This window comes from Camelus dromedarius, chromosome 1, assembly GCF_036321535.1.
Source record: "Camelus dromedarius isolate mCamDro1 chromosome 1, mCamDro1.pat, whole genome shotgun sequence".
In the NCBI taxonomy this organism is placed as follows: Eukaryota; Metazoa; Chordata; class Mammalia; order Artiodactyla; family Camelidae; genus Camelus; species Camelus dromedarius.
The window spans coordinates 78,833,461-78,859,276 of record NC_087436.1 but is presented as its reverse complement, the minus strand read 5'-3'; the positions used below and the strand labels follow the sequence as shown (position 1 = coordinate 78,859,276).

The 25,816-nt window shown below is 42.1% G+C and overlaps 1 protein-coding gene across 1 annotated transcript in view; it reads left to right on the top strand.

Moving 5' to 3' along the window:
- Positions 1-25,816, top strand: part of SCD5 (stearoyl-CoA desaturase 5) — a 122,398-nt gene that overhangs the window by 75,188 nt on the left and 21,394 nt on the right. Inside the window, exon 3 of the mRNA XM_010983508.3 lies at positions 11,940-12,145. Coding sequence (XP_010981810.2) covers positions 11,940-12,145 — 206 coding nt within the window. The remainder of the gene's footprint in view (positions 1-11,939; positions 12,146-25,816) is intronic.

The window sequence follows — 25,816 nt, the reverse complement described above, 5'->3', positions numbered from 1 at the left end:
AAGCAGATAGGATCTAGCACAACAGACCACTTCGGGATCACAATTCCTGTTATGAATATCGACTGGAGAATTAAAGCGCAGTCGGGAATAAGCACCAGGGTCCTGGGAAGAAGCTGCTGTGCACCAAGGGGCAGTTGGCAGCTTCTCGGTTTCATGTTCTTTCGTCCCCCGTTAGCAGTGGGAACTCTGCTGCACTTTCTTTTGACCTCACTCATCTTAGTTCAGTGTTGTGCTTTGTTTATCATAACAATGAGTTATGACAATGATAATTTAGAAGCTCATTGATTTAAATTTTAGATGCTACTTAGGACTTAACTCAGTAATTTTCCTTTATTTTGTTCAAGCAGTTCTTTATTTTTAGCCTCCAGTTACACACTCATGCAGTTATAAAGCACCTCGACAACTGGAATTTTTTCCCAACATAAATAACTTGAAATTGAGAGCCTAAGCCTCTTTTCCAGATGAAACTATTTGTTTATAACTCAGTCTTCGAGAACCTACATTCCCCTAGCAAAACATGACCCAGACAACATCACACTGTGATTTTAAATTTACTTTGGGGAGAAAGTATATTGTAGAGGGAAGTGTCCAGGTCCTGGAATAAATCTTGGCTCTGCCATTTGCTGGATGCAGGCTTTTGTGCAAGTCTCTGTACCTTCATCTGCAAAGGAGGTGGGAGGAGTAATAATATTCACCTCATATGGTTATTGGGAGGATGAAATAATGAATAGTAAGTGCCTGGCTTATAGTGACGCTCAGTGAATATCATTCCCCTCTTCCATCTCTTTCTTTCCTGTATTTCAGTGTCTATCATATAGAAAATACTCAGTGATTGTTACATTAATAGTTTTATAAAAGTTTTAAGGAAGCACCCCCTTAACCAGGCTCTTTCCTCACTCTCACAATCTTCCTGTTTTAGAACCACAGCCGGTTGGAGCTGGGGGACCTTAGAGGCTGAGTGTAATCCCTCTTCTAACAACTGAAAAAACGAAGGGCCAAATGTCTGTGCTTAGTTTTGTTCTGTTTTTTTCCCCCACATTGTCTCCAAAACATTTATGGGTGTTGAGGAGACTCTGTTGCAATGCGGTTCCTCCTGCCTCCTGTACCTGCCACCAGCCATTTGGGCTGAGCTAGCATGTTGTCACTGCTTAGTCCTTATTCCACTGCTCTCCTGCCAGACACTCTTATGTCGCTGCTTTCTAGGTTTCCCAACCCACTGATTATTTTGCATTTTGGATGATTTCTCTCCCAGCTGCCTTCATTTGCATTTTTCCTAAATTGCATCTCATTGTGATCATTTCTATTCATATTTATAACCTCTTTAGATCCATCTGTGTTATTTCTCTGTCCTCAGTGATGTCTGCAGCACCTCCTAATTTGGCACCAACCAAAAATGTTATTAAATGGGTATGCCTTGTTCCCAGTCATTAATGAAAATGCTAAATAAAGCTAGATCTATCAGATACACTGGGGCCTTCCATTAGCTGCCTCCCTCTTAAGCCACCCCCACCCCACCATAGATATTGAGCTGTTTTTCATCTCTAGTTCTTGTTTATGAGAGTTCAGGCTTTTCAGTCATCCTGTCCTAGTACCTACTAGCACGAACCAGAGCTCTTGTCACAGGAATGTTTCAGGGATGCTGTTTTACATGCTTTATTAACCGCCAAAGGTACAATAGCTACAGAAGTCATTGAATCAACCGTTTAAACTAACAGTAAAATTCAGTTTCATTTCACTATTTAAAAAAAATTTTTTTCAGGGGAGGGGGAGGTAATTAGGTTTATTTATTATTTTTTTAATGGAGGTACTGGGGATTGAATCCAGGACCTTGTGCATGCTAAGTATGCGCTCTGCCGCTGAGCTATTTCCCTCTCCCTCATTCGCTATTAATTAAAATGGTTTCATGTGCCAGAGGAAATTTCTAGCCTTGCTTTTAAAAACTCTTTTAGAAGGCAGTCACATTTGATTATCTTTATTTTCTCCTAGTTATTCTTCTGTAGCTTTTTGTGTAAATCTGCTAGCTAATTCTCTTTGAATTTAAAGGTGCATAAACCATTCTGTGCTTCTGAGGAACACAAGCGATGTATATGAAATAGCCCTTGTCGTGAGGCGCCTATGACCTCATAGAGCGGGCTAGACTTATGTATAATGAAGAGGGACCCTAACGAGGCAGTGTGCAGTTAAATTGCTCGATGGCTTCATACTGACTCTTAGGGCTGCAGAAATATGAAGATGGGTTAGGGTATTAGGATGAAGTCTAATGCAGAAGGGAAGTTTTGAGCAGAAAACTCACAAGGTGAAAAGGATTTGTCTAGGCAAGGAAGAAGCAGGGGAGGATAGGAAAACCCTTGAGCAAATGTAGAGAGAGAGGAATGACCATGACATCCTGTATGGGGTCCCTGAAAAGCAGAAAATCGGTCTGACTGAAGAAAGAAACTGACTGGTATGGCATGTGGTGAATCCAGCTGGCTGGATGACATCTCTCACTGGACGTCTCTTAAGCATCTCAAAATCAGTGTGCCCCGAACTGAAGTTGTGAGTCTCCCTTCTGCCCCCAAACTACTTCTCCCCTAGCTTTCCCCACCAGAAATCTGGGTGTCAGCCTTGGTTTCTCTATTTCCATAATCATCCCTCATCCAGTCTTTCAGCCAGCCTCTTCAAGTCCTACCCTCAGTCACATCTTGAATCTAATCTGCATGCTGCTCATCTCGAACACTCTCTAGTCCAAGCCATGCCCGTTTTTTGCCTAGACTACCACAAAACCCCCACCAACTGGTCTTCCTCCTCCAGCACTTGCCGCTTTTCCACACTGCAGCCAGACAGAACGGACTGAAAAGTAAACCACTCTCGAGCGAAAAACCACAGTCTTTCAGTGGCTCTGTGTTGCATTTGGAATGAAATCCAATCTTGTTCTCGTGGCCCATAAAGCCTGGTGTGATCAGGCTTTTGCATTTCTGGTGCTCTGTTTTCCACCCCACGTGGATGGACTTCAATACAGTTCTAACACTAACCACTCAAGGTAGCTTCCAGTTCACAAGGTAAAGCCTCAGTCCCCCACAGGGCTGTCCCTGCTTCAGATGCCAGCCACGAGCAGGGGCCTCCCAGCCCCCCATACCTACAAATTCAGGGGTTCCCACAATTCCCTCAGGTTCAATAATTCGCTAGAACAACTCACAGAACTGAAGAAAGTGTTATACTTCCTATTACAGTTTTATTATAAAGGGTACAAATCGGGACCAACCAAATGGAAGAGACACAGGCAGAGGTCTGGGAGGATCCCTCAAAGAGAGCTTCCACGCCTCTCCCTGTGGAGTCAGAAAGTGTCCCCTTCCCTGCACATCACTGTGGTCATCAGCCAGGGAGCTCCTCTGAGCCTCAGTGTCCATAGCTTTTACTGGAGTTTTTAACATAAACCCAACTGATTAAATCACTGACCATGAGACTAAGTTCAATCTCCAATCCCCTTCCCCTCCCAAAGTGCCAACCCTCCAACCACACGCTTGGTCTTTCTGGTGGACAGTTCCAAACCTGAAGCTATCTGGGAGTCCATCCTGAGTCAGCTCATTAGCATGATAGAGACAGTCCTGTCACTCAGGAAATTCCAACAGTTTTTGAAGCTCTGTGCTGGGAATCAGTGGGGGCTGTTACACCACAGTACCTCCCAGACCTCATCTTGCACCACTCTCGCCCTCCGTGCACCAGGCATGCTGGTCTTCTCGTAGTTCCTGGACTGTGCCAAGTCCTCCCCTCTACCCTTCTCCTGCTCTTTCTCACCCAACTTTTTCCAGCCTAAGGTTTCTGATGAGAAAGTCCTTGCCTGTCTCAGTGCCCCCCTTGTAGCTCTCCATGCTCATTTGCTTCACAGCACGAATCCCAGTCTGAAATGGTTTTATTTATGTTCGTCTCCCCTATAAAGTATAAACTCCTCGAGGACATTGCCTTTATTGTCTTGTTCCTTCTTTATCGCTTAGCACAGACCAACATTCAATAAATATTTGTCCAGTTAAAGAAAAATTAAGTGGGAAAGATGAGAATGACCAGGCCAGTTTTTGATTGCCAAGAAGAGGAAATGTTTAAACTTGATGAGAAAAGTAATGTAGAGGGGCTGTCAGATCAGAAGCAAGAGAATGATAGGTGTTTGGGGAGTGTGAACACGGGGACTTTGCTCACAGTGTATCACATGTATTGTGGAGGGGCCGGGACAAGGGAGAGGCAGGCGGCTTTGGAAGGCTACTGCAGGAGTCCAGGTGAACTGGTGACAGCCCGAACAAGGGTGGTGGGTAGGAATGGAGTGCAAGGGGAGAACCTGAGATTTTTAAAGAAAGATGCCCTCGACATTTGTCTTTTTTAGCTTTAACTTTTTACTTGCAAGTAATTTCAGACTTCCCAAAGAGTTGCAAAAATACCATGAAGAACTCCTGTACACCTTTCACTGTACACACCTGTACATCCTGTACACTCATTGTTAACATATTGCCTCATTTGCTTTCTTATTCTCTTTCTTTCTCCATATGGGTGTAGTAGATGCATTCTTCTGTGTTATTTTTTTTCCTGAATCATCTGAAAGTAAGTTACAAACTTCATGCCTCTTCATCCCTAAATAGTTCAGTGTGTATTTCCTAATGGGAAAGACATTTCATGTGATCACGGCACATGTACCAGCATCAGGGAATTGAATCTTGATACAATACTATACCCAGGATCCTAGCCCAAGAGCCAACTCAAGGTCCTGCATTACAGTGAGTTGAAGTGTCTCTTTAGTCTCCTTTCATTTGGAATAGTTCCTTGGTCTTTGATCTTATGACATTGACACTTTTGAGATGCACAGACCAGTTATTTTGCAGAATGCTCCTCTTTTTGGGTTTGCTCATGCTTCCGCATAACTACACTCAGCCTGTGCTTGTTGGGCAGGAACGCTCCATTAACGATCATGTGTCCTGAGCATCAGACCGGAGGCTCATAGTATCACTTTGTCATATTATTAGTGGTATGAACTTTAATCACTTGGTTAAGGTGGTGTTTACCTGATCTCTCCACTGTAAGATTACTATTTTTCCTTTTGTAATTAATGACTAATTTATGCTGAGATACTGTGGGCTTATGTAATTTTTTTTTCTGTTTTATTTTAAATTTTTATTTCTTAAACTTTTTTTTATTGAGTTATAGTCATTTTACAATGTTGTGTCAAATTCCAGTGTAGAGCACAATTTTTCAGTTATACATGAACATACATATACTCATTGTCACATTTTTTTTTGCTGTGAGCTACTTATGTAATACTTTTTTAAATCAACCTTTTATCCAGTAGTTTTAGCATTACCTTGGTGGGTCTTGCCTGTATCGGCTATTGCTATGGCACCTTCAAAAAAAATGGCGATTTTCTGACTTCATTATTTCTTCTACATTTGTTGGTTGGCATTTTACTTTTTATGTATTTATTTATTATGGGCTCATGGGTTCCTATTTTATTAAATGGATTTTAATCCATTCCTGTTATTATTCATCTTAATGTCTCACATTATTTATCAAATTACCCCAGTTTGTTCAGTAGGAGATACTACAAACAGACTCGTATGTCCTTTTTGACATGTCCCCACCATTTTTTGAGCAATTCCTGACTTTCTGGCATAACAAAATCTGCAAAGTTCCTCTTGTGTTTTTCCTGCCCTTGTCCTGGCACCAGCCATTACACCAAAGAGTCCTGGTTTCTTTTAGTGGGAAATGGTGTTTAGAAACCAGGATCTGGGAGTGAGGTGTGTTCATTACTGCTGGGCTGCCATTATTTTCCAGGCCCTTTCCTCCCCAACATTTTGACTCATTGAGTGGAGATTGAAATTAGAAGACTAAACAATGGTCACATCACAGACCAAAAAACTCTCCCAAACCCTAATTGGAAAGATTCACAGAAGGCAGACTCATCTACCAAGAGGACTACCCAAGCCACTTTTAAGATGTGTGTTAAAAATATGTTTTTAAATAGTATGTCTTATTCAAGGCATTCTTGTTATAAGAGATTTAAATCCTGGAGTAATGAAAGAAAATATGAGACACTCCTTTCCTACTTTGCAATCTGTAAGTTTGGTCAGCACTTTTAAACCCCTAAAGTTGGCTTTTCAGCATTTGCCCGGCTCCTGAGTCCTCCCCAGGCTGAGTGCCACGTGAGAGCTGGGCAGCAGGTGGGGACTTGTTCTCTCAAAGCTGCGATGTGCCAGGCGGGGAAGACTGCTGCCAGGCCCTTCTCGGGGACTTTCTGGGCTCTTCTTCCAGATTGTCAGTGTTGTCTGGAGGAAAGTCAGTACTGACCCAATATCAATGGTGGGGAAAGCACCGAACGTTCTTCACTGTTTGAATAGGACAGTGTTGGCATCTGAGCTGGAGGAGATTAAATTCAGACCCCAGAGACTGAGATAGAGTCTATTTCCCATGAGCTTTAGGGCCCCTAAAGAGTGGAGGCCACAGTGTCTTCCCCTCTTTGACCCCCTTGATAGAACGACTGTTTTCCTGGACAGGATGCCATCACTCACAAGACACACACACACACACACACACACACACACACACACACACACACACACACACACACACACACACACACACACATATACACGCGCACGCATGCGTGCGTGCACTTGTTCTACTCTAAAACTTGCCTATTCAAGCTGAAATGTTGGTCCTAGTTTCTTTCTCACTACTGACTGGAAACAAAGAGGTATTATGAATACAAGTGGAATTCCCTTTGGCTGTGTTTTGAGGCCACCTGGTAAATTTTCCCTTTTGGTACTTTAAGCAGCCACACAATTGAATTGGGGGCCAGAACAACCCTGCTGCCATCTTGTCAGAAGCAGGCATCTGTTTGCAGCTATGCTAGGGGAAAGCCAGTCAATGGTCCTGGTCTCAGAGCTGTTGCCTGGGACTTGGACTTCCCCTTGCTACCCAGAGGAGATGATGTGAGCTTTAAAAGACAGTTTCCCCTACTGCCAGTTAGAGGACTAGATTCAAGAATGTATTCTGAACATACAAGGAAGTTGGGGAAGAGTCATTCTGACGAAGTGAGTTGCTTCATAATCTGCTTCAGTGGAGCTTTTGAGATTGATTACCTTTGCTCAAGTCCCAGAGATTCTCAAGGGCTGTGCTTATGGAGAAAAATCACCACATGATCAATTTCAATTTCTACAGTCTGAGCAGGGGCCCCATTTAGGAATATTATCTGTGCTGAAGGGTGAAATCATAAAGGTACAAGACACAAGGTGGGGGTAAGCAAGGGCACTGTCACCCTGGCTGAGGTGTGATTGGTCGATTAGTGCTAGTAAGAACAAAGAAAGAAGGGAGATGTAAAGATATGTCACTGCCTGGATTACTGGATGAATATTTCTGCTTTGTAGTTTTTCCTGACATGGAGCTGACGGCAGAAGCTGGGTTGTTTGATTCAGGAGTATGGAAACTTAAATAATTTGTTTCCCTCGTATCACAAAAAGAAAAACTTAATTATTATAAAAATTTAGAAAATACAAATGAGAAGAACAAATTAAAAGTCACCCACTGTCCCACTTCCTAGAGAACAACTGTAAACAGGTTGACTTACATGTTTTAAAATTTTTTCTATGCCTAACTACACATTTTTAAATTAAAAATGCTTTCATTTACTGTATCTATTATTTTGAAAACTATTTTTCACCTTACTTTCCACTTCATCTCTCCAAGTCAATACTACAATATCCTTTTTTTGTCAGCTAGTCATTTTGATACAAAACCAACAGACGTTCTTGGTAAAAATTTCAGAATATAAGATAAAACCTAAAAGTATTTCTCCTCCTCTCCTACCTCCCAGTCTCCCTCCCCTGAGGTAACCCTAAGACATTTTTCTTAATATTTCTCTCCAGAAATTTTCTGTGCACACGCACAGGCACACACACACACGAATATTATTCAATTAATTAATATATCACAAGGTACTAAGTCAAATCCTGTTATGTGGAAATTCAGGGTTTTTCCAAGTTTTCTCTTCAGTGAGCACCCTTGTGATTAGATCTTTGCACACAGCCGTGATTATTTCCTTAACATAAACTCCAGAAAATGAATTGCACAATTTTAATGCTTTTGACATGGACAGCCCCTTTGCCATTCACAGGGTTTTTGCCAATTTCTCACTTTCATCCATAAGCAACACTGCATTTTTTAAAACCTTTAAAAGTGCAACACACACATGGAAAACTGTACAAGCCATGGGTTAGACCTGCCCTGTCCAATATGGTAGCCACCAACCACATGTGGCTACCGAGCACCTGAGATGTGGCTGGTCTGAACTGAGCTAGTTAGAAGTGTGAAATACACACCCAATTCGAAGCATTGGCACAGAAAAAAAATCATATAAAATATCTCATTAATAATCTTAGGCTAGTCATATATTGAATGATATTTTGGATGTAGTATGTTAAGTAAAAATACATTATTAAAATTAATTTTGTTTGTTTACATTCACTTTTTGAATGTGGCTACTGGGAAAAGTTAAATCACATATGTGGCTTGTATTCTCCTGGACAGCACCAAGTAGGACTCGTGGTGCATATGACTCCATGGACCTGTACACTCCTGATTGGCTTTCTCATCCTGTCCTCCTCCCCACCTGCCTGAGCCTTGGTTCTAAGCAGAGCTCTTAGGACTAATGTAGCTCCTTTCACCACAGTAATTCTTTGTCAGGAGTGATCAAGAGACACATGGTGAGTGTCCACTTTTGAAGGAAATGGGCTTGCATATTAAGATTGTGATCCACCAGGAACGACTGTTCAGTAAGAAATCTTAAGTTGCAAGTTGAATCATTTGTTCATTGATTCGTTAGAATGGGCACGTATTTAGGCTTCAGGAATTGCTGCTGAGTTCAATGTCATGCCCCTACTAAAATGTGCACACAGAGCACAGACAGACGGAACAGTCTGTTCATGCTCGACAGTCAGTTCATTGATGGAAAGTCTCCATCTCTCTATGCTTCAGACTTTTTTTCTTTGCCATGAAGCAAGGATGATGTGAATCGCTCATGTTCCAGGCAAGAACGATCAGCATTGTCTAAACATTGAGAGGAAAAAGGATTGCCAGGAGATCGCTGGTGCTGTAGCAGCAACTCCAGGCCGTTTCCACTCACTCACCACCTCTAGGAGTTTGCTCAACCATCTCTCTCCGCCCATCAGCCCTCAGCTTTCCCTTCCACAATACTGACTGTACCCAGCACACCCTAGGTACGCATGCCTTTTCATCAAAATGAATGCTGTTCATAGGTTGGCCTCCACTCCCGGTCACTTCAGGGTAGAGGCAAAATGCAGATAAATAGGAAGAAAAAGGCCTTGGGGTGGGCGTATGAATCTCACTCCCTTTCTGCCCTATTGTTGGCTTACATCTTGTTCTTTAAGTCACTTTTCCACTGAACTCAGCTTTAGAGTTAAAAACAAATCAATAACAAAAGACTAAAAAAATACAGCTTAAAGTGTTTTGGGCTCGATTGTGTGCTCGATTATTCTAATGTGGCCAAAATCCTCGCTACAGTCAAGTGGCTTCTGTCAGGAAGGTATCCAGGTAAGAGGATTAAAATAAAGAAATAGCATAATTCTTTCGTTGTTGTTGTATCATGCTTAATTTTATAAGCATAATGTTTCTAGCCGTTTGGAACTCTCCACTTGAGTTTTTATAAAATTGCACTGCCATAAAGAATCAACATAATCTTTTTTTTTTTTACTATTAGTAAGTTTTTGTTTAGTTCTTATAAACACAAAGTTGTACATGCTATCTCTACTCATACAATATTTTGATATTTGTCATCTTATTTTTATTTTTACTTTCAAAGTGAAAACACAATAATCAAGCAAGACAACTATTTTATAACTGATCAAAATCAACGTAACCCTTTAACAAGAAAAATGAGAGTTCTCTGGAAAAGACGCCCCTCCCCTAAGTTTGGAGAATGAGGGAAATATCTTGTTGAAGCGAGAGTGAACTTAGAACGGAAGGAGCACCACCTTTGTCCCAGTGTTGTGGTGACTTAACTAGATGAGCTTGAATAAGTGTCTTCTAAGTCTTAATTTGGCCATCTGTGAACTGGGGACAGAATATTCCCCTTTTCTCCTTTGTTCGGTTGGGTTTGCAATGAAAGCAATAAACTAATGCAAAAGGAATAAATTATTCCTTGAGCTGCAGTGGTCTTGACATTTGCAATTCCTTGCCGACTCCAGATTCTGTGATTATAAATAAGTGCTTTCACTGTTTGCAACCACTATGTTTAAACACACTGGTAAAAATCTAAAGACCTCTTTCTTATCACAGCAAGCCAGGCTATAATATTTGCCTTACATAGACTGCTAAGCACCTTTTTTCCCTCTTTGTATTCGAAGCTGAGCATATACTTCTTAAGGTCTCTAATCTTCCCCACCCTTCCCATTGCCCAAGGGTTAAGCAAATTTAAAAAAATTTTTAATGGTGCTATAGGATGAACAAGGTTGAGTAGCCTTCCACCTTCACTGGGTGAGCCAGAGAAACGAAAAACTCAGTGAACCCTTTTTTTTAATCAAAGAACTGTTAGAACTTTGAGAATAAAATAGTTCCCTCTCTTCTCATGAGTAGGATGAAGCCAGTATTGTGAAATGGCAGATTCCTAATGAAAGCATAACGGAGTACTGAAGAGTATGGTATAAAACATTAGTACCTTTTTTTTAAAAAAAAAAAAATGGGGGACTTATACACTATATACGTTTATTTTTATTTTCAGATTATAGTTGACCCTTGAACAACTCGGAGGTTAGCTCACCTGTAATTTGTCATTGGCCCTCCACATCCTCGGATTCAACCAACCTCAGGCCATGTAGTACTGTGGGATTTGCTATTGAAATATCTGTATATAAGTGGACCTGAGCAGTTCAAACTCGTGTTGTCCAAGAGTCAACTGTAATTTTCCTATCAAAAGCTCTACTTCCCAACCAAATTTCTTGTCTCAGTTTGGAAAGCATTATCAGATAAACACAAAACTGAATATAAATTGAGAGTCTATAGATCACACTGACCCATGGCTTTAGCTAAGGTTTCATTAACAATATTAGCTGAAAAGCTGTCCCTGACAGCTCACCCAGGACCTCCAGCCCCTGACAGTGTCTCCCGGCACCAGAGGGTCCACAGGTTGGTCTCCCATGTGTGCCTGAGCCCCGCCCTGCTGTGGGTTTGGCACAGTCTGCTGGACCTGATGGTTCTTCCTTGGGCACCAGAGTGTCTCTTGGGTTTCCAGTGGGGGCCGCTCGCCCCTCAGGCGTTGCTACTTCTTCGCTTGGTGCATCCGGCCAAGTACACCAGATTCCTCCAGGAGCCTCCCCTCTCCTCCTTTTCTCTGACACCCTGTTACAGCAGTCCTCAAACAATGTTATTTGTGCCTTGGTATTTTGCAGTGATTTAGCGAAGTAGCTTTTTGGGTTTTTACTTATCAGCTTCCTGTGCTCTGTGTGTTGGACCTGAAGCCCATGAAAGAGGGGGAGGGAGGGCAGACAGACCCAGGCTAAGAACGCATCTCCTTTCATCCTTGAGGTTCTCTCTTCTCTGACCACTAAGACTTGATCCTGAGACTGGATCTCTCTTTTCTTGACAGGAATGATCTGCCAGGAGACTTTAGTAGCCCCTAGGCTCCCCCCTAGAACTTTCTTTCAGGTTTCCCCACTAGTTCACTCAAGCCTGAAACTCCTGCCAAGGGCACATTGCAAACACAAGCTAAGATCCCTACTTAGTGAGGATTTACTCTTGTTTGGGTGAAAACCACCCAAACCCACCCCAGGGATTGAACTCAGGGTTAGAAGATTGCGGGTTGAGGATGGGAACAAGAGGAAGTCAGTGGTGAGGGTGGGGGCGGCCAAAAAGCTTTTGAGAAGGCGCCAGGATGCTTTCCGTCTTCACAAGGGTCTGCATTCTCTCTGTAGAACGACATCTTCGAGTGGTCCAGGGACCACCGAGTCCACCACAAGTACTCGGAGACAGATGCTGACCCCCACAACGCCCGCCGGGGCTTCTTCTTCTCCCACGTCGGGTGGCTGTTCGTCCGCAAGCATCGGGATGTCATCGAGAAGGGGAGGAGGCTTGACTTCACTGACCTGCTGGCTGATCCCGTGGTCCGGTTCCAGAGAAAGTAAGTGAACTGACACCACCGATCGTCCCTCTGGGACAGGACCCGGAGACAGAGAGCACAATGGGTGCAACAGTATCCCCAAGTAGATCCCCTCATAGCGCTTACCCTGATGACTGGGTCTTCTTGTTAGGATTTCTCTGTTTATTCATTCCCTTTGGCTCTTTGTTTTGAATTTAAACTTGATTTGGAAATGGATTTCCTTTAAGCCCACTTGTCATTTCGTTTGGATCAATCTGCATGACTGATCTCATGGAATGCTGCCGTGGACTCGCCCACTGGTGTTTCCCTGGGGTGGCGAGGAGGGCAGAGAGCACTTGCTTTATTTTTGTGATACACTTGACTCCGAAGGGACTGGACTCTCTGTAGGTACCCTGCTGTGTTCTCCTGAAATTCTCTTGTAGTAAAGTCTCCCCTCAACCTCCCCAGTCCTGGAAATGTGAACACCAGTAGGTTTCTGTGTGGAGAAAATGTGACTATGTAACAAAGAGCCTCAAAGTGCTTGTGTGCACTCATGAGCGTATTCAGGCTGTCAGCATTTGTAGGGTGAATCTATTTTCAACCAGCACATGATGAAAGATGGCTTGTAATTGTGCTGGCAACTAGAGTGACCAGAGTTCACATTTTAACTAGGAAGCTGGCATGGACTGTATCCATGTTGGTCTGGATCTGCAAACTTGGCCACAATAAGAGCACTTGTAAATGGGCTTGTTACCACAGAGCAATTTATGTGCAAAGAGAGACAATTTTTGGATTGCACTCTGGTTACAGCCTTGAGGTAATATGGTGAACAAGTGGTTACCGGACACCCTCTCCACTGACAGGCAGAGTCATTTAAGGACTTATCAAACAAAATCTCCTGAAAATGGAAATGGAGGCTGTGCCTCTGACAGAAGAGACCCTTGCATGAGAGGAAGTATGGCTTAGAAATGGGCTTATTTTCCCCTCAGCCTCTCCTTTGACATCGGAGTGGGTATAACACATGGTGAGAGAATGGCGGATGGTGGAGACAGACCCTCAGGCTCACCCTCTGCTTCCTCCACGTACCAGCAAAAGAACTGACCACTGTAGTGCTCAGTTTCAGCTGTAAAATGGGAGTAACAGTAGCACCCATCTCTTACAGCTTTTATGAAAAAAAAAAAAACGTGTGGGAAATGCCTGGCATGTAGGAAGAGCTTAGATCAGGGATGACTATTATTACAGAGACAGCTGCTGCTCCAGAGGAGTCCATGTCTTTCCGCCCTCTGCTTTCTGCTGGCTTCACCATCGGGCCTTCTCTGTGCTCCTCCATATGGCTCTCTCAGGGGACACAGCCAGTATCAATAGCCAGAAGTTTTACAGCAGAAAATAAAAGACATTTTCAGTTAACAACTAAAGGATGTGTTGATTTGATTTTTTTTTTCACCATGAGAGTGACACATTAAGGGTCATTAAGGAAAATCGGCAAACTTCAGCGAAGTAGAAAGAAAAGCATCACAGCCCTAACACATGGACACAGCTACTGTTCGGGTTCTGTAGTATCTCCGTCCATATTTTGTGCGTGTATTTGATATATTTTACATGACAGCAGTCATACTGCTTATGCAATTTCATGTCTCGCCTTTTAACTTCAGATTGTCTAGCAGGTATCATCAAGGGCTGCGTGAGTTCGCCGTTTGAGTGTCATAGTTTATTTAACCATCACTTTGCGACTGGGTATGTGTGTCATTTCCAATTTTGTGATATAAATGATGCTGCTCTACAATTAGTAATGCTTTGGGACAATCAGACCTTAGAGTAATTTGACGAGCTTAGATGAGAAGGCAGAGGATCTTCTATTTTATTCATGAGAGCTGAGCTCTATGTCACAGTCCGGGTTTCTCTGATCATAAAAATAGAAGATTTTTTTCTCATCTTCTCCCTTGAAAAGATGTGGTAGTCTGATTCATCATTAGGAGTATACTCATGGTACATATGCCCAAAGCCTCTTTCTAAATGCAGGCTGAAGGACAAAGACTGTTTCAGCATGCTGCCTGAATAGTGATCTGTGAACGGCTTTCATCACCAGTCCAGTGACCAAAGGAGGTTGTAGCTATCAGAAACTACCCACTTGTGTCATCATTTCATATGTATCTTTGAGCTCTTGCTAGAAATCTGTGCTGAGGATACAACCTCAAAGATTGTTCTCCGTCAGGTATCATACAATATCACTTATATGTGGAATGTGAATAAAAATGATACAAATGAACTCATTTACAAAACAGGAACAGACTCACAGACATAGAAAACAAACTTATGGTTACCCAAGGGGAAAGGGAAATAGGGGAGGGATAAATTGGGAGTTTAGGATCAACAGAAACACACTACTATATATAAAATAGATAAACAACAAGAACCGACTGTATAGCACACAGAACTATATTCAATTTCTTGGAGTAACCTTAATGGAAAAGAATCTGAAAAAGAATATATATATATATATATATATATATATATATATATATATATATATATATGTATGTGTATATGTATATATATATACATATATGTATAACCGAATCACTTTGCTGTACACCTGAAACCTTGTAAATCAAATACATTTCAATTAAAAGATTAGTCTCTGTCCCCCTAGAATTTTCAGACTAGCAAGGAACCCACAAATTAATTTACAGACAATTACACTCTAGTGAGAGGAGTGCTATTATAGGAGAGAGAGGGGTCTCCTAGCCCACCTTGCAGGCTGGAAGGAACTAGCTTCTAAGCCAATGAGATGAGAAGGAGTTGGATGAAGGTGGGGGCAAAGATATTTGTTATGCCTGTCACTTTAGAGAACTATATAGAGCCACTGGACTTGGAGGGACCTTACAAATCATTTAACCTATGCCTTCCATTTTTCCCATAAAAGAACCAATAAACAATGTAAATAGAAAGTTGGGGATAGAAGTATTGTTGTAGGGGAGGGTATAGCTCAGTGGTAGAGTGTGTGCCTAGCATGCATGGGGGCCTGGGTTCAATTCCCAGTACCTCCATTAAAATTTTTAAAAAATAAACCTAATTATGTCCCCATCTGAAAAAATTTTAAAAACTAAAGGTTAAAAAAAATACTGTCAGTCTGTTTGGGCTGCTATGACAAAAAAAAAGTTCTATAGACTGGCTGTCTCACACAACAAACATTTACTTCTCAGTTGTGGAGGCTGGGAAGCCCAAGATCAAGGTGCCGGCAGATCCGGTGTCTGGTGAGGGCCCTCTACCCGGTTCATAGATGGCTGTGTTCTTGCTGTGTCCTCACACAGCAGAAGGGGCAAGGGAGCTCTCTGGGGTCACTTTCATAAGGACCCTAATCCCTCTCACGAGGGCTCCACGCTCATGACCTCATCACCTCCCAAAGGCCATCACTGCATGAGGATTAAGTTTCAACATGTGAATTTTGGGGAGGTGGGACACAAACATTCAGTCTCTAGCAAGGACCTACATTTTGGATTATTGGCTCAGTGTTCTTTGGGTTATATCTTGTTTGAAAGGGGCTGCAATGGTTCTCTGAAGTGTGAGTGGCCACTCATGTCCTTTGGTCACTATTCAGCCTAGACAGCGTGGAGACTCAAAATCCAAAATAAGACTTCAAATCACTGAATGAAAGGAAGAGAGCTTCCATGATACACAAAGATAGTGCAGCCTTTGGGCATTTTCACGTTCAAGAAGTCAGCTTTACCAGTGGCACCAGTCAGGCCACGTGGAGCAGACAGATTCCTTAAGGAATAAGTCCTTGCACTTAGGGGTGGGAGCTGGAGTGGTGGGTCCCCTTGTCAGCAGCCTTTCACCTGGTCTCAGTCCTTGCTGCCCTAGGCTGAGTGGGGGGCTTCCTGAGAAACAGAAAGCTGCCCAGCTCGTTGTCCACTTCAGCGTCACACCTTAGAGAATCCCCCTCCTGGGCAGGGTTCCCTCTGCGGTCCTCTGTGGTCCTCTGTGGTCCTCTGAAGGCAACAGTCCCTGTTCTAGTTTCAGGGGCCGGGGTTTGCACTGATTCCACTCACTCCCGGAGCAAAGTTGCAAACAGACTCAGCTGGGAGAGTTGCCCCAGACATTCAAATGTGTAAATGGGAGAGACCCAGGATTTACACCAGCACTGATGCTGCAGTTGATTGAGCAACTGTGCTTGGCCATCCTAATGACAGCTTAGCAAAGAAAAGCTTGCCAGAGAGCTTTCCATTACACAGTCTAATAAAAGAGCAAAGATAGTGGCATTGAGGGTAACAGGAAAGCAACACATTTCAAGCTATAGTTCCAGACTTTTCTCTAAAAGGTCGTTTTACCAAGGCTGTTACAAAAAGTAGTTAACTGGACGACTTCAGGTTTCGCTCTCCTGTCAAGTCGTGAGCAATGAAAAGGCAGGCATATGGAGGTGAGGGAGAGAAGCGAGCTAGTGGTGTCTCATTTAGACCGTGGCTATTTGGGCCCCTGCCCTGGGTCCTGTGCCTTCAGGGCCGTGCTTCTCCCCACTGGGTGAGGAGATCACAGGGCGAGGGGGCATGCCACCTGCAACCTTCTGCTTCTAGACCATGCCTTAGGGTGGAATTCCCTGCCCAAACGGCTCTGAGCTCACTTTCAGAACCTACACCAGCCTCTCCCAGGCTCTGACCTAGCGGGAAGTGTGTGTGCGCCCTAGTCCAGAAGAGTGGCCAGTGGACAGTGTTAGCTTAGGGATGAGCTTGGACGTCCACGAAGAGCGGACAGAGCTGGGGTGGGATGAGGAGGGATTGGGCCACAGGCTGGGGGCCTCCACCTCTGCTCTTGGCAGGGACCCTACAAATGTTGGGGGTGAGCCTAGAAGGGCCTACGGAGAAGGCTGACAGTGGGTCTATCAGCTGGGAATTGTATTTGGCTTAAACAAGATAGAAATTTGTTTCTCTCGCACATAAATAACTGAAGGTCTAGGTTATGGCAGCAGCACAGAACTGAATTTTCTTTGCTTTCTGCTCCCCCATCCTTAGCCTGTGACTTTCATTCTTTCATTTTAAGGTCCAAGGTAGCCACAAGAGCTCCACCCAGAAGGAAGGTGGGGGTGGGGTAGGGGTAACACTGCTCAGTCAAGTCAGTTTCCTATAAGGAGCTTCTCCAGAACACACACAGCCTATCCACTTACTTCTCATTAACTGTATTTGTGCTCAAGGGAAATTGGGAAGTGCAGTCTCTTGGTTGGTGCATTGCACCCCTGAATGAAATCCTGGTTTTCTTTCTTTGGAAGAAAGCGTGAAGTGATATGGGGTAAGCAATTAGCAGCCTCTGCCATAGTTACTTAATCGTTCTGCCTCAAGCAAATGATTGGCCGTCACAAATGAGTAGCCTGTCTGTCTCCATTCAGTCAGCAGAAACTGGAATCTCAGATCATTTTTCTGAGATGGCAGAATGAGGAGAGAATTCAGAGGCTGTTGCTCCTATTCCCGTGGAATCCCATCTTAGAGAAGAAATTCCTCTAGAAGTAACATGCAGACGCTGTCAGGTGCATTTTATGCTGGCCTAGTCCAGACACAGGAAAAAAAGTTTCTTGATTCATCACCTTGATGATGGGATAAGCTAAGAGAAAATGGATGGAAAGATTCAGAAGAGGGGAGCACTTGTTTCAGTGCCCTGGAAAGAGGTGAAAATACACAAATCTTGCCATTCCAAGAGAAAAGGCACTTGAATGGCTAGAACCTTTTTGAGGTCTGTTTCACCTCAATTTGTCCCCTGATCTGTTATCATTAGTCTTTTTTTTTTCTTTTTCAAGGACAAGCACCACATTTCTGTCACCTTTTTATGACTTTGTGTCAGTCCTGCCTATCTAAACCCTAAGTGTATTTCTCGGTTGGTGACTGTCACATAGCCAGGGCAGAGCAGCCAGACAAGCCTACAACTGACTCATCTTCACTTCTCTACCCCTACAGCTTCATCTTTCACCTGGGGGATCCCCTAGTGGGGTGGGATGAGTCATCTGGGGATTTACAACCAACTTGACTACCTCTCCATTGACTAAATCCATTGCTCTTTGATCCTGGTTTCATGTTGGATCTTGGGGAGTTTCTCTCTACTCTGAGTTCATTTTCCCTGGGCCCTACTCTACTGATTGCTAACAATTCTTGTCTAGATTAATGACTTTGAATAGCTGGGCACATGCAAGGCCTTGGTTGGGTAGTTGTCTTTTGTGGAAAACGCTATAGACATAATCCCCAAAGGACAGACCCTGGATGATGAGACAGTCAAAATATCCAAACCTATGGGTAACATGTGGGGACAGGCGTGGAGGCAGGGCCTTTCAAGCACAACTAGCCCCTGCCACTCCCTTGCTTATCAATCACCTTTGGCTTGACCGCTGCTTGTTTCTCTTCGTGTCCTTGATGGTCCTAAAACAGTGGAACCAAACTATCTCCAGGGTGAGCATGAGTCAGCCATGCTCTACGCAGAGCCCAGCTCTTTGGCATCCTCTCTGCCCACTCACACCATGATAATAGAAGCCATGAGGCACACGGCGTTTCTCAGGGGATCCAGCTTCCTTTTCTTTGCTGTGTGTATCCCTTTTCATTCAACAACTGTGTTCTGAGTGCCCACTCTATACCACGCACTGTTCTAGGTGCTGGGGATGGAACAGTGAACAATAGAACCAGGTTCTGGAGAGTACCTGCTCTTTCTTTCTAGAGCCTCTGACTGGGTTTGGGGATGTGAGAGAGAAGCCCCGCCAGGCATCTGACTGGACCTCTCTCCCCATGGATGCCTTTGCTGCTCGAAGCTGTTTTTGGTTCACTCCCTCTTGTTGATTTACCTCTTTCTGTCTCTGCTGTCTTTGTCTCTTCACCTGCTAGCAGGCTTTGTTCCTCCCCGTGCCCTGCTCTGCACAGGGACATTTTTCCTCCCGTCACACGGTGTTCTCCATGCCTTGATGGTCTTCTCCCCATCTTCTTGATTTTTTAATTCATTTATTTATTTTTTATTGAAATATAGTTACTATACAATATTATATATATTACAGGCACATGATATAGTGATCCACAGTGTTTAAAAGTTATATCCCATTTATAGCTATTGTAAAATATTGGCTATATTCCTCATATTGTACAGTATATCCTTGTGGTTTATTTTATACATAATAGTTTGTACCTCTTAGTCCCCTACCCCTGCCTTGCCCCTGTCCCCACTGGTAACCACTGGTTTGTTCTCTATATCTGCAAGTCTGTTTCTTTTTTTGTTTATATTCACTAGTTTGTTGTATTTTTTAGATTCCACATATATGATTCCATATATCATACAGTATTTCTCTGTCTGACTAAATTTCACATAGCATAATGCCCTCCAAGCCCATCCATGTTGCTACAAATAGCAAAGTTTCATTCTTCTTCATGGCTGAGTAGTATTCCAGTGGGGTGTTTGTGTGTGTGTGTGTGTGTGTATCTACCACATCTGTTTTATCCATTCATCTATTGATGGACACTTAGGCTGCTTCCATATCACAAAAACCACTTAGCTTTTTGCTCAGGCAAACTCTTTTCTTTTCCTTGACAGAGAGATGACAGTTCTTTGTCCTCTTGTATTCTCTCCTCCATTTTCTTGCTCTGATTTATTTTTTTCATATGTTCCTTGTGTATGTAAACATTCTGTCCCCTTGAATCTTCTCTTCTATTTTTGAGGAACATCTTACCTTTGGTTAACAGCTTGAGCCCTGGAATCTTCTCTCACACACTGCCCTCACTTTATATGGTAACATCTTCTCCTGGCTCTATAAAAGTTCTGACAAAGAAATAAATTTTTCTTTGAATAATTTTCTCTGCATCCAGCTGTAGTTGGCAGGAATTAAAATTCTGAATTTCTGAGGTCCAAGGACTTGATACAAATCAACGAAAGAGGTGGGAGCTGTGTTTATTTAGATCCCTTTTGTTAAAAGTCAGTAGAAGAGGTAAACTATCCCTTAGCTACACATAGTAAACTTTTGGCCTGTCTAAAGAGACTTTGCTGTGGCCAAGCAGCTGAACAATACTGTGGGATACAGGACAGAGATGATTCAATATTGAGGTGGCAGCATCAACACCAAAATTTCCCTATTTTAGTGACTAAAAATTTGGGCAGGGGAGAAACCAGTGTGGCACATAATTCAAGAACTCATTTTGACTTTTAAAAAATTTCCAAGTCAAAATGCCATTTGTTTGCCTCTCTCAGAGGTACTTTTCCTAGTAGGACTTTGGGAGAACTTGTGTGTGTGTGTGAAAATACATCAGCTGCACTAGTATCATTTTTCCTTCCCCACATTGATCATCCATTTCTATATGTGAAATTCCCCTGGCAACGTGAGGAGACAACTTCTCAAATGTCTGCCATCTGAATGCTTCAGTCACAAGCATGTTAGACATATTAATCAATAGATGTCAATGGATTCTGAAACTGCTGTTAGGAAAATGTTAGCTTCATTGTGATGGCAATAAAGGCATCTTCACGCATCTTCACGTCAGTAGCCAAGAATAGCTGTCATTTACTAACTACCCACTATGTACTTACATTATATCTTTATATACATTATCTCTGATCTTTTCAGTAACGCTGTCATGTAGACTGGCACCTGGATTCCGAAATGGAATTCTAAAGATTCTGGTTCCCCACGGTCTTGATTAACCAAATCAAAAGAGAATAGCATATGTGTGCACTAAATTATTCTTTGTCTAGTAAAATACTACTTTACTACCAAAGCTTAGAAGGAATCTTAGCTAATTTTAGTGTAAAATTTAAATAATTACATAGACGTCAAAGCAAGGTTAGTTTGACATTTGAAGGGTTAGATTGACAAAATGAAAGACATTTTGGTGCAAAGAGATATCATTCTCACTAATATTTAGATGTTATCAATTCTGGGCTCTCTTTCCTTTCTTTTTTATTTATAATTTTTTTAATTAAAGTATATTCAATTTACAATGTTGTATCAATCTCTGGTGTACAGTGTATTGTCCCAGTCATATATATATATATATATGTATAACTGAGTCACTACGCTGTATACCAGAAATTAACACAATATTATAAATTGACTATACTTCAATAATAAAGTAATGTAAGAAGTTCATTGCAGAAAATTCAGAAAATACAAATACGCTTTACAAAGAATAAAATAATTTGCAACCCTTCCGCTTTGAAAAAAATTAGTTAAAATTTTGATAAATAACTTCCTAAAGTTTTTTTAATGAATCATACGATGCTTTCTTTCTACAAAAATATATTCATACTCTATATACTATTTTAAACTGATTAAAATTTTTATAACATATTTAATATTCACCTTCATTATTTCATTTCCAGCCTCGTGTGTGTGTGTGTGTGTGTGTGTGTGTGTGTGCGTGTGTGCGTGTGTTTGTGTACGTATCCTAATTTCCACTTGAAGTCATTCTTCTGCCGAAAGTTCTTCCTTTACCATTTCTTGGAGCACGGTTCTATTGCCAATAAATTATCAGGTTTTGTTTGTCTGAAGGTCTTTATTTTACCTTCATCTTTGAAAGGCATTTTTACTGGACATAAAATTCTGGATTGGCAGGGTTTTTTTCTTTCAGTATGATAAGATGTCAATCTCTTGTCTAATGCCTCGCATGTTATCGGAGAATCTGCTAGGATTCTTAGCATTATTCCTCTGCATGTAATGTTTCTTTTTCTTGCTGCCTTCAAGAGTTTTATTTTTATTTTTGGTTTTAAGCAATTTGACTCTGATGTGTCTAGGTTTGGGTTTTTGTGGGGGCATGGGGCAGGGAAGGTGTCAACCTGTTTGGGATTCTTTGGGCTTCTTGGAACTGTGACTTAGTTGTCTCTCATTAATTTTCAAAATTCTTGATCATTATCTCTTTATATTATTTTTGGCCTTATTGTCTCTCTTCACAGATGTTTAACTGTTTGATATTGTTTTTCAGCTCGTGGAGGTGCTGTTCAGTTTAATTCATTCCTTTTTATCCTTATATTTCACTTTGAATAATTTCTATTGCCATATCTTCAAGTTTACGAATTCTTTCCTCAGCTATGTCTGGTCTACCAGTAAACCCATCAAAGAAATTAATTTCTGATACTGTTTTTTATGTAAAACATTTGCATTTGACACTTTTATACCGTCTATCTCTTTACTGGAATTTCTTACCTGTTTATGCATATTGTCCACCTTTTCCACTAGATTCCTTTAACCTGTTAATTATAGTTATTTTAAGGTACCTATTGATTGCAGCATCTGGGTCATCTTTGAATTTAGTTCTGTTAATTACTTTATCTCTTGAAACTTTTGTTTTCCTTGTGCTTCTGTGTGATTCATAATCTTTAATTATATGCTAGACATCATGTCTAGAAGAACAGAGAGACTAAGGTAAATATCATCTACTCTTGAGAATAGGCACGTTAGTCTTCTTGCAGGTCATCAGTGTGAGGGGGGTGGCAGGGGGTGGAGGTTAAGTCAGTGAATCAGCAGTTGAGCTGAGGCTGGGTTTTGTTGTTGCTATGGTTACCTATAGTGCACCACATTCTTCAGTGGATGGCTGCTGCTACCGTGTGTGTAGAGTGGAGTCTGGGGTGCCAAAGGACTTTTCTAAGCATTTGTGCTTCCCCTCAGCTTTCAGCCATCTCCGCATACCTGCACCCAGAGTAGATCTCTCTTTGCACTCTTGCCCCTACCCCAAGGCTGGGGGATTGGCAGAGGCATCTGTTGTTTGTTTCTCTGGGCATGGCTTGTTGTAGGGGAATGGGGTTTCTTTGTCGTCCTGTCCCTATATCAGTCTTAGGCAAGCCCTGTGTGCCTGAACCTTGGGGTTAAGGTTTTCTGAGCATTCCTGCCTCTCCCCACAGTAGGAGATGTGCTCTGGAGCAGTGCAGGGTCCTGGGCATAAGCCAGTGGGGCAGAAGGTTTTTGCTTCCACCCTTTCCTCAGTAGCAATGGCTCTGCGCTTCTGTCTGGGGCGAGAGAGTTTCCTACTCCTCCCTCAGAGACAAGCAGGTTTTGCTTCTATTCTTCTCCCAGAAGCAATGGACTTTTCCCTGGTCCTAGGGGCCAGAGGGCTTTCTCCCCTCCCCCAGCAGTTGAAGACTTTTGGTGGTAAGAGAAGGCTCTGGGGAAGAAGGCGAGGCTGGCTTGTCTCCCAGCAGCAGCTGCGTGTCTGTATCACCTCATGCGTGTCTGTACAGTGGAGGAGGGCTTGCTCCAATAGCTTACTTTGCCTCTAAATTCTTTTGTGAACTCCCAGTGGAGGTTTGTAGAAAAGAGCTTGAGCGTGAGTGCAAACTCCCTTGAGTCTGAGGCTCTAAGCTATTCCACGTGGACATACTAGCCCACACTTGGCCTTTAAGGGTGTGTTAAACTTTAAGCTGTTTACATGGTGGCCACTTCTTTGGCTTGTGCAAAAGTGAAGCAGCTCAGGGATGGACTTATCACTCTGGAATTCAATTCCCTTGGTTGCCCTTTGGCCTCAACTCCCTGATGGGCTCAAGAAAGGTGATGATTTTGTAATTTACCCAGCTTTTTCTCATCATTCACATGGGAACAACATTCTCTTAGGACTTTCCATATCCTAAGTAGAAGCAGAACTCTGCATCCTATTTTATAATCTGCAGCTTCCATTTAACAGAATACTGTGATGTCTTTCCAGTTTTAATGCCTGCTTAGTGTCTCATTGTGAAGATGTATCATAATTATTTCTGATAAACATTGAAGGATTTCCACTCCTTTAAAAAATTAGTTATAACAATGCTGTGATAAACAACTTAGTGCATAAATCTTTTTTGTGGGGAGAGGACAGTTAGATTTATTTGTTTATTTTTTTATTGGAGGTACTGGGGATTGAACCCAGGACCTCGTGCATGCTAGGCATGCACTCTACACTAAGCTATACCCTCCTCCAGTGCATAAGTCTTTGACCATAGCCATGATACTTTCCTTTGGCTAAAGTTTAAGTCAGAATTGCTGAGTCAAATAATATGTAAAACCCTCAGCTTTTGATACTCATTGTCATAATGAATTTGCAAATCTTTGAGACTAAACGTGTTGATTTGTTCTTGGCCATTTACCCTTTAAAAGAGACATACAGTGGTGTACACGAGAAATTAAGACAACATTGTAAACAAACTATATTCCAATTTAAAAAAGATATACAATTATTTTCCCCACAACTATAAATCTACCATTGGCCAAATAACAAAGATACTGTCTCTTCATTTCTATCCCCACTTTTTTTTTGTTGAAGAGAGAGATCTGACAAAATGAGGTGACAGAGCCTCCTTTTCTATCCAGCATCCTCTTGCCTCTCAGGGAACAAGAAGGTAAATCAGTCAAAAATGAATCTGATGTCTAGACAGGCAAATTAACACAGGGGGCATGTTACATATGTCTTGTTCTTACTCTCCTCAGTGGTCTGAGCTGGGAGATATTACAGCACACGTAGTAATAGTCATTTTAGTGCTGTTTTGCTTCATGCAAGACTCTCCTCTAGTGATTACTCCAGCCACTCTCCACATTTATCTGGCTAGTATTATGCTAGGAGGAGAGTAACGAAGGACAAATTGTTTAAACAAGAGGCATCCGAAGCCACCAGTGCATATTTTTAAGTAAGAAATAGGCTAGTTAACTGTAAGCAGATCCATTACTTACTATCCAATCTGTAGTTCTTGCCATGAAATGATTTGCAGAGTCAGTGTCCTTGTGACAGCTATTTTGTGAAAATTTTGAATGATGCTGAACCCCTTTTTAAAACTGGAAAAGTGTGATGCATACATATTTGTGAAATCCAAGTACATTTTTCTCTCTTACTGATGCAAAATGCTGATGGTAATGGATTATGGAGACCCCTTGTCTGTTGACAGTTGAAGTAAAAATATTGTCTTAAGTAATGAATTTGTTGATAGCTGTTCCATTACCCAAATTGAATGTTTAGATTAGTCACATAGAGGCTGTCATGTCAGAGCTACCAGGGAGCTTTTCCTTTGACATATTTATTCTAATTCCTCAGTCCCCATCTCACTGTGCTATAGCCTATTGAATGTGTCATAGAATGATTAAGTTGGGGCATATGAGGTTTTGTTATTGACACAATTTACACAGTTGCACTGGAGAAATTAAACCCTTGCTGAATGAACCTGGATTGAATTCTCAGCCATTTTCTCTATTCTTTATTGGTACAAAGGACAGAGACTTGTCCAGAGACAAGGGAGGGCTCTCAACCGCGAGGCCGCACTGCAAGATGCTTTGTGAATTGCATCAAGGATGCATCTTGAAAAGTGACCCTCATGTGCTGTGTGGCTTTGTTACGTACTCGCCGAGCCACTCCAAACAGTGCCTCTTGATGCCCCACGCTCCTTCTATGTCCCTGGGGGTATTTTGAAGGTCAGAAGAGAGACACACAACAGTGGGACTTGATGAAATTACATAACATAATACTCGTAACAACATATATATTGTATGTATTGATGAGTCTATCCCTCTGTCACGACATCCTTCAGTAAATGTTTATAGTTTTGTAAATACAGATTCTGTGTGTTCCTTGTTCAGTTCATTCTTAGACATTCTGTAATTTTTGCTGTTATTGTTAACAGGAATCACTGAATTTTTATTTCAGGGACCCAGAGTGGTTGCCCAGACATCGTAACTTACCTTCCTAAATATCCCAGGTGAATTGCAGGAACTGTCAAGTTGCCCAGGCTTTTCGCAAAAGGATGCCCAAAGGCGAG